We start from the raw sequence: 13,507 nt of genomic DNA, 5'->3' as shown, positions 1-13,507 counted from the left end.
CTCTTGCGGGTAAGGTAAATTCATAAATTTTTTTAGCAATGGTTGGTATTTATTTATATTTTTTCATAGACCAAAATATAAGTTTATTATGTATTAATTTATAATTTCATAATTTTTAAAAGGATTAAACATTTTACTATATATTAATTTATAATTTATTTATCTATAAGAGAATTGAATTGGAAAATTTTCATTTTGAGGTCAAAATATAATATCATTATATATTAATTTACAATTTTTTATTTATAAGAGGAAAAAAATAAAAAAAAATTATTTTTTGAGGGGCAAAACCTCTACTTGCCTCCTCAAATTCGCCTCAAAATTCCCTATTTATGCACTTCTCATCTCTTTTCTCATTCTTTTCATTCATAAAAATCATTTATGAACAGGGTAAATTGATCAACTTTATGATCAACCAAACTCCTTAAAACAATTTAGATTTTATCATTAAAAATAATATTATTAAGAAAATTAATTTAATAAAATTCACAAGAAAAATTCCTTCATTTGGACAAAAGGAAAAAAAATCAAAATCAAAACTAGCGTCACATTAAAGAAAAATATAAAATTGGGAGGTTGTGAAACTGCGAAGAAAGTCCAATAGGGCAGAGTCAGCTGCACAAAAACAGACGATCCAAAGAAGGCAAAACAACCAAACTATTTTCCTCTCTTTCATAACCTCTCTCTCTCCAGACTTCCCTATATCTATCTACATGATCATCCCTCACTGTAACCAATGTATATTTTATTATAAATACATTTTAATATAAAGCTACAAACAAAATATTAATACTTATTTTCCTCTGTTTTACCCCTTCCTCCATCAATTTGCAGACTCTGTTCCCTTTTTTCTTTTTCAGTTCTTAATTCATAAAGTGACGACGATCCTAGAGGTGGGTTTGGCTTTTCATCCATGGAAACCATTTAGATAAGGGAGGTATGTTGCTCTCCTAACAACAACAACAACAACAACAATAACTATATATATAATTCTTTTCTCCTCCTTTTTTTCTGGGTATTGGGTTTCCGTATCATTAGATAGTTTTTGTTGTTTGTTTACAGAGGAATCTGAAAAAAAAAACAGTTCTTTTTAGAGGGAGTTTCGATTTGATCATGGCGGTTGCTGAGAGTGCGGGGGCGAAAATCGGGTCATCGGGTCAAAATTTGGAAAATACTGTGGTATCGTCTGACTCCAATTTGGTAAACGATCCAGATAAATCAAAGACCAAGACTGATTCCATGAATGGTGCTAAGACTACTAAAGAAGACATGTTTGAACAAGAAAATCCTGTAGCAATCACTAAGAGCAATGGCGATAGCAACATACCGATGCAGAATGGGTTTAATGAAAAGAACCAGCAGCAGACGGTGACAAAGAATGGAGGGCTTAATGGGTTTAGCAATGTAGAAAATGGGAGTAATGATGAGATTTTCAAGAACGAGATGAGAGATTTGGTTGAGATTTTATCTAAGCTAAACCCCATGGCTGAGGAATTTGTACCGCCTTCCCTTGCCAATCATCATCATCATGAAAAGCATGATCAAAACCAAAATCGAGATAATCGCTTTCCGGAAAATGGGTTTGGATATACTGACAATTTGTAGTGCAGGCTAATTCTGGCAACGCTGATGGACATACTAATAGAAGGGTTTGCTACTTTCTATTTCCTTGGGGGCAGTTTTTATGTAGAAAATATTTTTTTGTTTGTTTTGGTTGATTTTCTCTTTTTATTCTTACTCAGAAAAGGAATAACTATAGCCAAGGGAAGAGAAGGTTGAACAATAGAACGAGCATTGCACAGCGAGAGGATGCTATTAGGAAGACCGTTTATGTATCTGATATCGATCTGCAGGTGACATATTTTCACACTTATGTCTTTTTGTCTCGGTTTTACTTTGTCTGTGTACTGATATGGTAATATCTTACTGACTGTATGGTTATCGAATAGGTTACCGAAGAGCTTCTTGCGGGTCTCTTTCTGAGTTGTGGACCAGTACTTGTTTCTTTCTCATGTTTAATACAAAAATTTCTGTTTATCCGACTTAGTACTGGTGGATTACCCCTCTAAAATAACTTCCTGTTATTCTGGTACAAAAGGTTGTTGATTGTCGTATATGCGGTGATACTAATTCTGTTCTCCGCTTTGCTTTTGTCGAGTTTTATAAAGAAGGTATTATGGAAGTCTTATGCGTTTTGTAAGCATTGATATCTACCCTCCATTTACAGCATTGACCATTCGATGTTCTTGTAGAGGATGCGAGAGCTGCTTTGAATTTGTCTGGAACCATGCTTGGTTATTATCCTGTAAGAGTGCTGCCTTCAAGGACTGCAATTGCACCAGTTAACCCAACTTTTCTACCGAGGGTAAAGCCTATATATAATGAATGAACTTTTACAGACTTGTTTGTAAGTTATAGAAGCTAAATCATAGTTAAGCTGATATTTGTTATCCCTTTTAAATACTTGGCTTCAACTTTCTGTGTTCTTCAGTCTGAGGATGAGCGAGAAATGTGCACAAGGACCATTTACTGTACAAACATAGACAAGAAGGTAGTTTTTCTTGTCCATATTTTGTTTTCTTGAATGCTAGTGTGATACTGTGATTAGCAAGCAGAACAATAATTCCTGTCTTGTTTCTTCAATTTATACAGATTACTCAAGCTGACATCAAGCTCTTCTTTGAATCAGTTTGTGGAGAGGTCTGTAGTTTCTCATGTGACCTGCCTTACTAATGTTGCTTGTCTTTGTCACATTTGATGGTTTCATACTGAACACATTTGCTTTATGGTAGGTTAAACGCTTGAGGCTATTGGGAGACTATCATCACTCAACTCGTATTGCCTTTGTTGAGTTCAAAATGGTAGTTAATCTCTTGCTATCTTTTTTTACTGAAACTGTAGCAACATCTGTTTTTTTGGTTAAATTATCTGTCATGTTCTTTATCAAATTGAGAACATTCTGTATTATGTTGCGGCATATACGTTAAAAACTTACTAATTCTGAAGATGATAAATCACGTGGCCTATTCCCTTGCAACATTGTCTAGCCACTTGCTTCTTTACATTAGTAAGTTACCATTATGCTTTCTCTGGTTTTTCAAGCCTTAAACTTTTCTTGCATGGGGTTTATTGAGCTGAAGCATATAGAGGATTAAGTGAGTTGACATTGGTCAACCTCTTTGGGAAAGATCTCACTTGTTTTCTCCTGTTCTGGTTTTCGCTTTCTGTCCTCCTTTATATATGCTTCCTGATTGTGTTACTTGAATTGGTTTTGGGGATGTGAACCATATAGGGAATAAGTTGTCAATGACCATGGAAGTTGATTTAGGAGAATTGAAGTATTAAAGGAATCATCTCTGTAAGAGGTGTTCAGATCTTCCTATTGCCTTCTCCCACTTTCAGAGTCTCTAAGACCGGGGAAGGATGTGTTCATTTGTAGGGTCTTTACAGCTTTTGATGCAAGACCATTCAGACCAGTTGCGTTCTTGCCCGCTGGTCTGTGAATTGTTGATTGTACGAGTGTAAAATGAGGAGCCTATGCTCATTAGTGTAGTTGAAGGACAGTGAACCAAGTCAGTAAATTCTTCTCTTGTCTGCTGTTGACTAAGGGAAATGAGGATTTATTGTTTTGCAGAAAAATGTTTTCTGCGTTTAGTAGGTCTAGATTTGTCCAGCTTTCATCAACTATCCTGAGTTCTACTTGGGACCAGGGGATGGGCATGCATACCTGGAGCTCACTTGAATCTCAATGACTATATGAAGTGTTGTTGGAGGTTATTTGTGGATAAACCTCGTCTGAGGATGCACTCTGGACATGGTACTTCTTTTGTTTTGTGATTTAGATCACCACTCCATTCAACCTTTTGTCTTTAATGCTGGAAATATCTGCCATAAACTTGTCTTGTTTATCATTAATTGTGCAACCATTTATTTCTTCGTACTCATTTGTTGGTATGTTTTTTCTTTACCTGAGGCACTGAACTACTTTACAAGATGAATCGTTTTATCTGTTGCTGATCAAACATGAGTTAATTCACTTTCCTTCTTTTGTCTTTTGATTATTTCATGCTGTTCTAACAGTCAAGAACTTGTGTAGTTGAGTAACTGTGAAGAAAAGTCCGTGATAGTTTTTTTCTTCTTGTATTTAATTTAATCCATTTGGCAATTCCTGACTGTTGTTTCTTGTTCGCTGCATGTTTAAAGTAGCATAGTTGAACTGGGCTCTAAGCTCTTTGCTATGATATTACCCTCTTAACCATCCCATTATTAACCAAAGGTTTTGGCGTCATTAGCCCCGAACTTGTTGTAGCTGGAATCATTTGCACAAATATTTCTACGAAATGGAAATGCAACGTGTCTATTCTGATGCAGAAATATTTCATAATTTTTCCTAGTGGTTGTCGTTGAATTACCGTGCTGCAACTTGTTTACTGAACTGTCTCAGAGTGTTGGCTTTACTTGTAATGTTTGAGAATGATCTTTTTGCTTTGTTTTGCCTCTCCTGCAGGCTGAAAGTGCTATTGCAGCTCTCAACTGCAGTGGTGCAATTTTGGGATCACTGCCCATAAGGTTGGTTTGTGAGGCTTCTTTGTTTGAGCTGATGTTTTACATGTTTTTTTGGTTATAAGATTCATAACTTTCCCTAAAAATTGTGATTATGTTGGCCGTTTCACATGCAGGGTAAGCCCATCAAAGACACCTGTTCGGCCCCGTACTCTTCACCCTGCAATGCAGTGAAACATCCTTGCTTGTGTTCGTTCAACTGGCAATAGATTTACCACATACATAGGTACAGCAGTACAATCGAGGTACTTCTGGCGTTAATGCTATTATCTTGTTCATGCAACTTAGCATCTTTATTACTTGTAGGGGGTTAATTGCAGTTGTCTTTAGCTTGTAGAGTTGGATGTTAAATTTTTTATGTTGCATACGACAATGCAGTCTCTTGTTCCGGTATATCTAACTGATAAGACTGTTTCTTGGCTATTGCATTTTCAGATTCCCTTTATGTAATTATGTAGTACATTTTCCGATTCAGTGTTAAATATGAAATACCAGTAAGTAATAACATCAGATACTATCTGCCAAGTTGAGGATTAAATTTTAACTTGGCTGATGTGCATCATTTGAGTTAAAACTTTGAGTGTTCAATTACTGGTATGGTTCCACTATGCTACGCGTTGGGTCAATTAATTTTTTGGACCAAATTATAAAGTAACAATTTGAAGATCAAAATATGTTCCAAGTCTATGTTTTTTGTACGATTTAAATTTATTCGTGTTAGGGATCGACCCGATTAAGTAACGAACAAGTAAAAATAGCGGAAGAAATTGAGAAATTGAACACATAAATTTAACGTGAAAAAATCTCTCCAAAGAGAATAAAAAAATTAAAATTACGGGTAAAGATAATTTTACTATAATGGTAAAAGAGCGAATAGTATAAAAGATGAAGATAAAAACTAAATCTTGAGTTCTAATCTCTAATGGGTGTATTTTTTAATGTTGATAGGTCAAATAATAATAAAATAATTTAGACTAATGAAGTAGGATTCATGCTTAACAAATTTCCATTTTGACTCATATTTCCACAAAGCTATTTTTGCCAAAGGTCGCCACGAGCCTATCCTGAACTATGCAGGGAATTAACTGAGTCGAATTTGTGCTTAACAAATAGCCTTTGACTTATACACTGCCAAATCAAAACTAACTCGAGTTTGATTTTCACGAACACAGTACCCTAGTTTTTCAAAACATGCATCCAAAAGAGAACCTCTCTTCAACGAAACGGTCATACATTTTTCCCTCCTATGACCAAGTTGCCTCCGCTCCAAACGAGTTGACTTCGACTCCGTAACAGACGAGAAACGTCTGATTTCACCAATCACTGTAAAACCTTCCAGAATATAAAGACTGTCGGTCCTTTTACCTTTCAACAAAATGAGTGCTCCACGAGATACTTCAATGCCACTCGACTCGATGTTGATTCTGCATCCTTGCTAATCTAAAATACTCAAGGAGATAAGATTCTTTTATTTTGAGCTTTGTGCATATCATACGTAATGCTATAACTTTGCCTTGTACACGTTGATTGAACTAGATTCATTAAATTTCTTAAGGTGATATTGTTTTTCCTGTTGGTTCATTAGATGATTACAGCGAAGACATTTACATTGAAGACGAGGATGATCTAGAAGATGATGCAGAACCGGATAATGAAAACCGGTCCTCATGAATGTGAATAATGTTTTCTATCAACCAAGAGGCTTATTTGATGGCAATATCTTGCTATTCTATGAGGCTTTACTTATTTGTGAAGTTGGCAACTTGGTTTAATGGCCCACACTTCTCAAACTTTCATCAGCAGAGGAGAGCACCTATACAAGTTGTGGGCTTTGTTGTGGTTTCTTTCTTTCTTTCTAAAATAATGTATAAACATCAAATATTATCATTATAATTAAATCAAAAGCCGTCGGGCCTCAGTACAGCCAAACCCTGTTAATAGCCTGCTTCCCCTAAATATTTAAACCGGGGAACAACAGAGATAATTCATTAGTTTAATCAAATTGGGTATCTCTTACAACAACCTAAAATGAAGGTAAGAGTTGTGTGCAGGAAGCTGTATGATTACGTCCAATACGATCTCAAAGAAATAGCTTTCCCTTCTTCATTGCCTGATCCTCCCCACATCAAAAAGCGCCGCAAATTGACTTGGCACGAGCACTTCTTGGTACTTCACTTTTCCAATTTCTCTTCCGCAGTAAGAGTTTTGTTTGCTTATTGATTTCTGGGCTTTAATGATGAATGCTGTTAGATTCTGGGTTTCCCCCCTTCCTTTATATAATTGTATTTTTTTGATGATTTATGTGATGGAGAAGCTATATTAGTACTGGATTGTAGTTTAGGTATTACTGCCAGTTTAAAGAGCATGGCTCTTTCATTTCTCCATCATAGTAAAATAGTGAGCTTGGTTTGTAAATTGACCTCTCTCTTCTTTTTTTCTTTTTTTTTTGTGTCGTTGCTATTGCTGTAAGCAAAACATTTTAGAATTCTGAAGCCTTTTTTTGGAAGAAAATAAATGCATGGTTTTTTACTTTAAATCAAGAACGTATGTTTGGAAGTACTTTACGTTTTAACTATTAGCAATTTCTTCTCAAATATGATGATTTTGCCACTTCCTTTATATATATATATATATTTGCTTTTGTTCCATTTAACAAATTTTAAAGAAGCATAATGGAAATTTGAAATTTCACAGATGCTAGCTGGTGATCAGGGTGGAAATTAGATCATTGGGATATTGAAATGATCAAATGACTTTTATGTACTGTTCTGCTTACTTGATGGCTAACTTAACCACTTGAATGTCAAATAATGCTCAAGAACCTATTATTTGCCTATGCATTAGGGAATAAGAGGCATTTATTTTTAGTATGTAAGTAGTAAAAACCTGTCGTCCTCCTTTAGGTCTTGAAGGAGGCCTCTAGGCTTTATGCTGCAAGTTGGGTAAGGGATATTGGTCCTGGTCTTAGACCAAATGATTATAAGAAGGATGATGGGACTGAAGGTAAAATGGAGATAAGAGTAGGAGTTCAGAGACAGAACCTTTGACCTTGGAGGATATTGGTGAGGAACTTTACTTTGTGGTTTCTTATCTTGAAATGTTCTGATGTATAAGTTGTCTATAATGAATCAAGAAGTATATAGCATGACTTGCAAAATTTGCGGCATATTATATGTGCAATAAACCGTTAGATTCGTGCTTGAGACATCTTATGGAGGTCAAGGAACAAAGTCCCGTAATGCTTGAGTTCAGTTAGGTTTTCATTTCAATTCCTTTTTTAGTAGAACTTGTCTGGAGGTAGCATGGAATTTATTCTTTGATTTCTTTTTCCCCTTGCTGCTCAGAGTCATTCGTGACTGCATTTTGTTTTTTTTATGTTGTTGGCACCTGTGTTCAAGTCTTATATTTTACGCTTCCATTGGCATATTTTTGGTGAATCCCTTCTTCACCAGGCCAAGGTTCAGTTGTTAAGGAAGATATTAAATTACTGTTTATCTCCTAGCAGTCTTAGTTGTTAAGGAAGATATTAAGTCTAGAGCCATTACAGTGACGATCATACCGTTAACTTATGCTATCTAGGTACCTTTTTTTTCTTCTTTTTGGTATCACCCTGAAGAATGATAGCATGACGTGCCATCTGCCAACATTCTATTTTCTGAACATCTTATTATATATTTCTTTAATTGATTTTAGAAAGAAAATTTTTAACTCATGATAATTTCCTACTTATTCTGTCATCATTTACCTTGTTGGGACAGCTTCTCTTTTTCAACTAAAATTTTTTAGGCCAAATTTCTCTCGTCTCACCCTTTTTTCTCTCTTATTTTCCTGGTATTATAGTTTATCTTGTTGAATTTTGCATTGTTTTGATGTTTTCTATGGAAATTATTTAATAGCGATTGCTGCAAGAGGAGGGATGGAGACTTTGAGGCCTGCTTTACAGAGGTTATACATGACAAAGGCTTCTGCATATAGAGATGCTCTTGGAGTTTCATAGAAGGATATCAAGAAGGTATCCAGCAGGTCATGGAGGAAAAGGAAGATTCTTCTAAAGCACAGCTAGAAGGCAGTACTGATAAAAATTCAACTTGATGGCTGATAAGTGCATAATCAGTGATGCATGTGAGTACTTCATAATTTACCAAGTAATGTACTTAACCGTCCATTATAACTCCTAATGGCCTAATTACCTTTTAAGGCCTTCAATCTATTGATTCATAATCATTTAGCAATATTAACTAATAACAATTAACTTTTGCAACTTTGACGATTCAGTTCTTTTTCTTAATTAACTATCTAAATGGAAAAAATTACCTAACCAAATTTTAATTCAACACTAGAATAACTCTGTGAATAACAAATAAATAATAAAATAGTAACTCATTGGTCAAAAACATGGTCTTGAAACTACTATTTTTGACACCACTGAAAAACAGGATATTACAACCCGATTGTGGCACACATTTAGGGGATCAATGATTATGTCTATTTATAATTTTTTGAAGTTGTTTGCTTTGTTTTACATTCACAATATATACTTATTTAAAAGATAAATATCACATAAGTTTTTAAGTTAAGGATTTTGAATATGTTGGACCATACTACGAACGTTGTAATTCTTGAAGGATTTAAATGAAAATTTAGTAAATTAATTTTGTATAGGGTTTGTGTAAGTGTTTGTGTGACTTTTACAGTGAAATTGGAGTTTTGGATTGGAAAGAAATTGAGTTTTACTGTACGAGTGTTTACACTTTAACGAAGAAATTAATGAATAAGCTAGTGTTTTTGCTGTATGAATTAGTCTTTTAATTAGCTGTTCTCCTCGATGCTCTCGAGTTGTCTAGACCTGTTGGCTTTGTATAACCTGAGACATTGTGTTGCAATGCGATCCAGCTTCTCGGTTGATGGTTCCATGCTTAATGCTTACATGCTAGATGAAATTCGTAGGTCATCTAGTTCCACACCACGGCACCATTGTAAATTCAAATATACATTAAAACTATTACAATATTTATCTCAAACGTGGGAAAAGATAAATTTACAAATTTCTAATTTCAAACCGAGAAAAAAAATAATTTTTAGAAAAGAAAATGCTCCGCCAACTGAGTGAAAACGTGTCCTGTAGAATGCATTCTTTTTCTCTCTCCTAAACCAGTATAGATTGATAAATTTCAATAAAAAAAAAGCCAAAATTCTCAATTGATTTTTTTTCCAGCATATTTACATAATTTTGCTCATAATTAGCGATAAAGACTTAAAAGAATATTTACAACGAAAAAGATCTAAGATACCAACGTAAGGGCGTTTATCCGGCCTTTGTTTATATTTATTTTAGTTTAAATTTAATTATTTTTCAACTACTAATTTAATTCTATTTTATATTAATTTATTTAATTTTAAATATATAAGTTTTTTATATAATATCTACGACTATTTATAACCTGTGTTTTGGTGTTCCCGTCAGCTATCTCAAAGATTAATTAAAGGGGTTAAATGCAATGTCACCCTACTCTTGTTTAATCGGTTTTCTCAAATTAATTGTCTTAAATTTGACGAATTAACTTCCACTACATCCAAATTCAAGTCCATTTGCTGTGCTGTGAGTGAATTGGAGAGAGATGAGAAGGGGGAAAATTGCCCCAGATGGCAATGAAGCGAGAAAGAGGAGCGAGAAAGGAGACTCCAAATCCCTCAATGCCTATTTCAAGCAGAGGAAGTCACGAACAGAAGACTTCAAATGCCGGGATCTTGAAGGAGAAAATCAGAAACAAATAAGAGAATCGGGAAATGAAAATAAGGGCAAGCCGGGAAAAGGGTTCTTCGCTTGCTATCTGCTAACCTCTCTCAGCCCTCGTCATAAAGGCCACACCTATATCGGGTCTGATTCTACTGTTCTCTTCCTATATTAGTATTTTGCCTCATCCTCACCGTGTTTCTTTCTTATCTCAACATTATGGATGCTAATGCTTCTTTTTTTTTGCTGTCAAAGATTGATCTTTTCTTTTTTGGCAAGATATCTTTTCCAATTTTACCTCTAAGGTTCAGCTTTATGATTCTGCACTTCTCACTCGAGTGTTTTGAATGGTACATGACATGTTCGAAGGCTTTTATTAGATTCGTATTTACCATTTTGAGGTTTATCTGAGTAAATTCAATTTTAACTCGATGTTTACTTGGTTATGTCTTTAAATTCAAATTTCGCTTTTTTCCCTTCAAATTTTCCGTGTTGTTTCTTTTATGGTTCATGTTTGATTCGTTACCACTTACCATGAAGAAATTGATGCTACTATCTATGTGGTTTAATAAGTCATTTAAATAATATCAGCTTGCAGTTGTTTTCCTTTGATATGAGGTTCTCTAGTAAAAAATTCAAGCTGACCAAACAGTTTGCAGTTTGAACTTTTATATAACGGCAGTGTTGCCTAATTGCAGATTTACTGTGAACCCACTGCGTCGAATAAGACAGCACAATGGGGAAATAGGGAGTGGTGCTTGGAGGACAAAGAGCCGACGCCCGTGGGAAATGGTTGTGTGCATATATGGTTTTCCAACCAATGTATCTGCTCTTCAGGTCGTATATATAATATATATTTTATATTTTATATATAGTCTATAACATGGTTGTATTCGAATCTGTTGCATCACCTTTTGGGCTTAGTAGAAAACTGGCAGGTTATGCTTAAAATGCCATTTATATGACTATGAATTGGTCTATCTCAGTCTCATCATTTAGCGCTTGTTGATTTTCTTGTATAGATGCCGTTGCTTGCTTGTTGTAACAAGGAATTTGGTTGGGCTCAACAGCTATATTCTACCTTGAGTTTTCATGCATTTCTATCATCTTTTTTTATTGTTATGGTATTTGGTTAACTTATTCCAGCGACTGCAGCAGAATATCTTCTCACTCTAGATGAGATTTGGCTATGGCAGGAAACCTTTAGTTTAGGGGTTATCTACTTTATTGTGAAATTTAATTGTCTTATGTTGTCCATGCTTAGTTGATGAAGTGCTATATATAAATGTGTATGTTAAATTGAGCCATAAGGCAACAGGAGATAGAGAATGCTGGATTTTTTTTAAATGCAGAAAAGGCAGCGTTTTGACACTCGAAGAGACATTCTTGATTGGTGAACAATGCTTCCAAATTTTAAAATTTTCTGAGCTAATTGATTTTATTATATGTAATACTTCCAATAACTGTTCTGACTCATGGTTTGTACTAATATATAAATGTTTTCTGATGGGTTGATGCCTGCAGTTTGAGTGGGCCTGGCAGCATCCTCGAGAATCAGAGGCCGTGAGGCAAGCAGCTGCAACTTTTAAATCCTTCTCTGGTGTCACCAATAAGATAAAACTTGCATATACGATGCTCACCCTCCCTGCCTGGCAGAGGTACATACTTGCCTTTTATCCCTGATAACTCCTGTTTTGTTTAGGTCAATAGTTGGTTAACCAATGTGTTATATTGTTGTTTGATCAGCTTGAACATCACGATAAACTACTTCTCAACCAAATACACAAATCATTCTGCTAGTTGCCCAAGCTTGCCGGAGCAGATGAAAGTTAAAGTTTCACCAATGGATGAGCTCCCCTGCTATACTGAACCAAATGAGATTGAATACAAAGATGATTGTGATAACTTGGATGAATATGACGAAGTCAGTGATACATGTGAAACTGTTCCAGAAACATATCCAAATGAAGTGGTTATTGTTTCAGCAGATAATTTGCATAGCATCATTCATGAGGCTTGTCATGAACAATCTGAACACATTGAAGAACATGGGACAAGAAAACCAGGGGAGTCATCCAATCTTGGAGTCGGTAATGTAGAGTCACTAGTTTTCATTGATCCCCCTACTAGCAAGGCAACCTCAATTGCTACTGGCCTCACTGTGGTAAATGCTGCTGAATGTGCAGATATGAGCATTGCTGGGAAGGAGTCTTTGAGGGGCATGCGGTTTAAATATGCTGTGGAAGCTGATGAAGATCCACAACCATCGGTAAAGAGGTAAAAGAGAAACCATCAACTACTGATGAGGAATATGAAAAGCTAGGGGACACTTGCACTTTTGGTGTATATCACAGGCAGTCATTTGATGTCATTTGTTCACCAGTACGAGCATCTTCCTCAGTTTTTACTAGCCTTTCTAATGAAGAGACAGCTGAAGGAACCAATGTAAGCATTATTGAGAAGGAATGTCGGATTCAGAAGCAATTTTCAGCTTTTGTAGCAGCCAGTGGAGATCAACAGTCATGGAGAAAAGAGAAACCATTGACCACTGAAGTTGCAGTTTTGAAGGAACATGTCCCTAGTTTCGATGTCACTCGTGAACCTGAGGTTATAGATTTGTTAACCCCATCTCCCAGCTATAGAGTCAGGCCATGCACCAAGAAAAGAAGAATTTCCAAGTTTTCTCCTGAGATCATAGATCTCACTTGAGCTTTGTCTGAGCATAGAATTTTGGGCATGGATTAACAGGAGGATTAAGCGGGCCACAAGAGTAATTGTTTTATCCCTTAAATCAACTGGAAGGTCTGGGTAGGGAATTTTATTCATTTCTACTATGACAATAACCCGTTCTGCTTTAATGCTAATTGATCAGATTAGAAGTAATTGTTTTCATCAAATACTACAATCCTGCCTAGCTGATGATGGGAAAATTACTTCATTTTATATTAGCGCTTTGCTTATATTGAAATTAAGAGAAATTAATTTGAGTTTTTAGTCTGAAATACAAGATGGTCACATCATAAATTGATTGTTCTTTTTCTTGCATATGTTCCTTTGGACCATCATAAATTGATGGTAACCTGGAGGTGGGTATGAGATAGCTATAATTTCTCAGTGGCATACTCCACTTAAAATTCAATTCATGCTTTTGCTATTAATTTTTGCATTTGCTAGTTATGAATTTAGTTTTTACCAGTTTCTGATATCACT

At 35.3% G+C, this 13,507-nt stretch overlaps 2 protein-coding genes and 1 pseudogene across 4 annotated transcripts; all 3 read left to right on the top strand.

The window, feature by feature from the left end:
• Positions 1–597: 597 nt before the first annotated feature.
• Positions 598–5,137, top strand: LOC107933510 (polyadenylate-binding protein-interacting protein 12). Its single transcript, XM_016865737.2, is given in 12 exon segments — positions 598–937; positions 1,063–1,594; positions 1,597–1,649; positions 1,743–1,853; positions 1,950–1,994; positions 2,099–2,171; positions 2,253–2,365; positions 2,492–2,551; positions 2,653–2,700; positions 2,793–2,861; positions 4,508–4,569; positions 4,680–5,137. Coding segments are annotated over 11 exon segments (1,173 nt in total). The 5' UTR covers positions 598–937; positions 1,063–1,113; the 3' UTR covers positions 4,738–5,137.
• Positions 5,138–6,165: 1,028 nt separating this feature from the next.
• Positions 6,166–8,824, top strand: LOC107933503 (uncharacterized; annotated as a pseudogene).
• A 1,186-nt stretch (positions 8,825–10,010) lies between these two features.
• LOC107933502 (structure-specific endonuclease subunit SLX1) lies at positions 10,011–13,284 on the top strand. 3 transcript variants are annotated; one of them, XM_016865727.2, is made up of 5 exons: positions 10,012–10,441; positions 10,996–11,134; positions 11,822–11,955; positions 12,044–12,387; positions 12,484–13,284. In XM_016865727.2, exons 1-5 carry the CDS (start codon positions 10,182–10,184, stop codon positions 12,576–12,578), a joined length of 972 nt encoding a protein of 323 aa, XP_016721216.2. In that variant the 5' UTR covers positions 10,012–10,181; the 3' UTR covers positions 12,579–13,284. The 3 variants fall into 3 exon arrangements, with proteins under 3 accessions (XP_016721215.2, XP_016721216.2, XP_040947479.1); XM_041091545.1 differs by having other exon boundaries at positions 12,044–12,392; XM_016865726.2 differs by having other exon boundaries at positions 10,011–10,441; positions 12,044–13,284.
• Positions 13,285–13,507: the final 223 nt, after the last annotated feature.

The sequence above is a fragment of the Gossypium hirsutum genome, chromosome D04 (assembly GCF_007990345.1).
Source record: "Gossypium hirsutum isolate 1008001.06 chromosome D04, Gossypium_hirsutum_v2.1, whole genome shotgun sequence".
In the NCBI taxonomy this organism is placed as follows: Eukaryota; Viridiplantae; Streptophyta; class Magnoliopsida; order Malvales; family Malvaceae; genus Gossypium; species Gossypium hirsutum.
The sequence above is the reverse complement of the archived record's forward strand: the minus strand, read 5'-3'. Positions and strand labels throughout refer to the sequence as shown.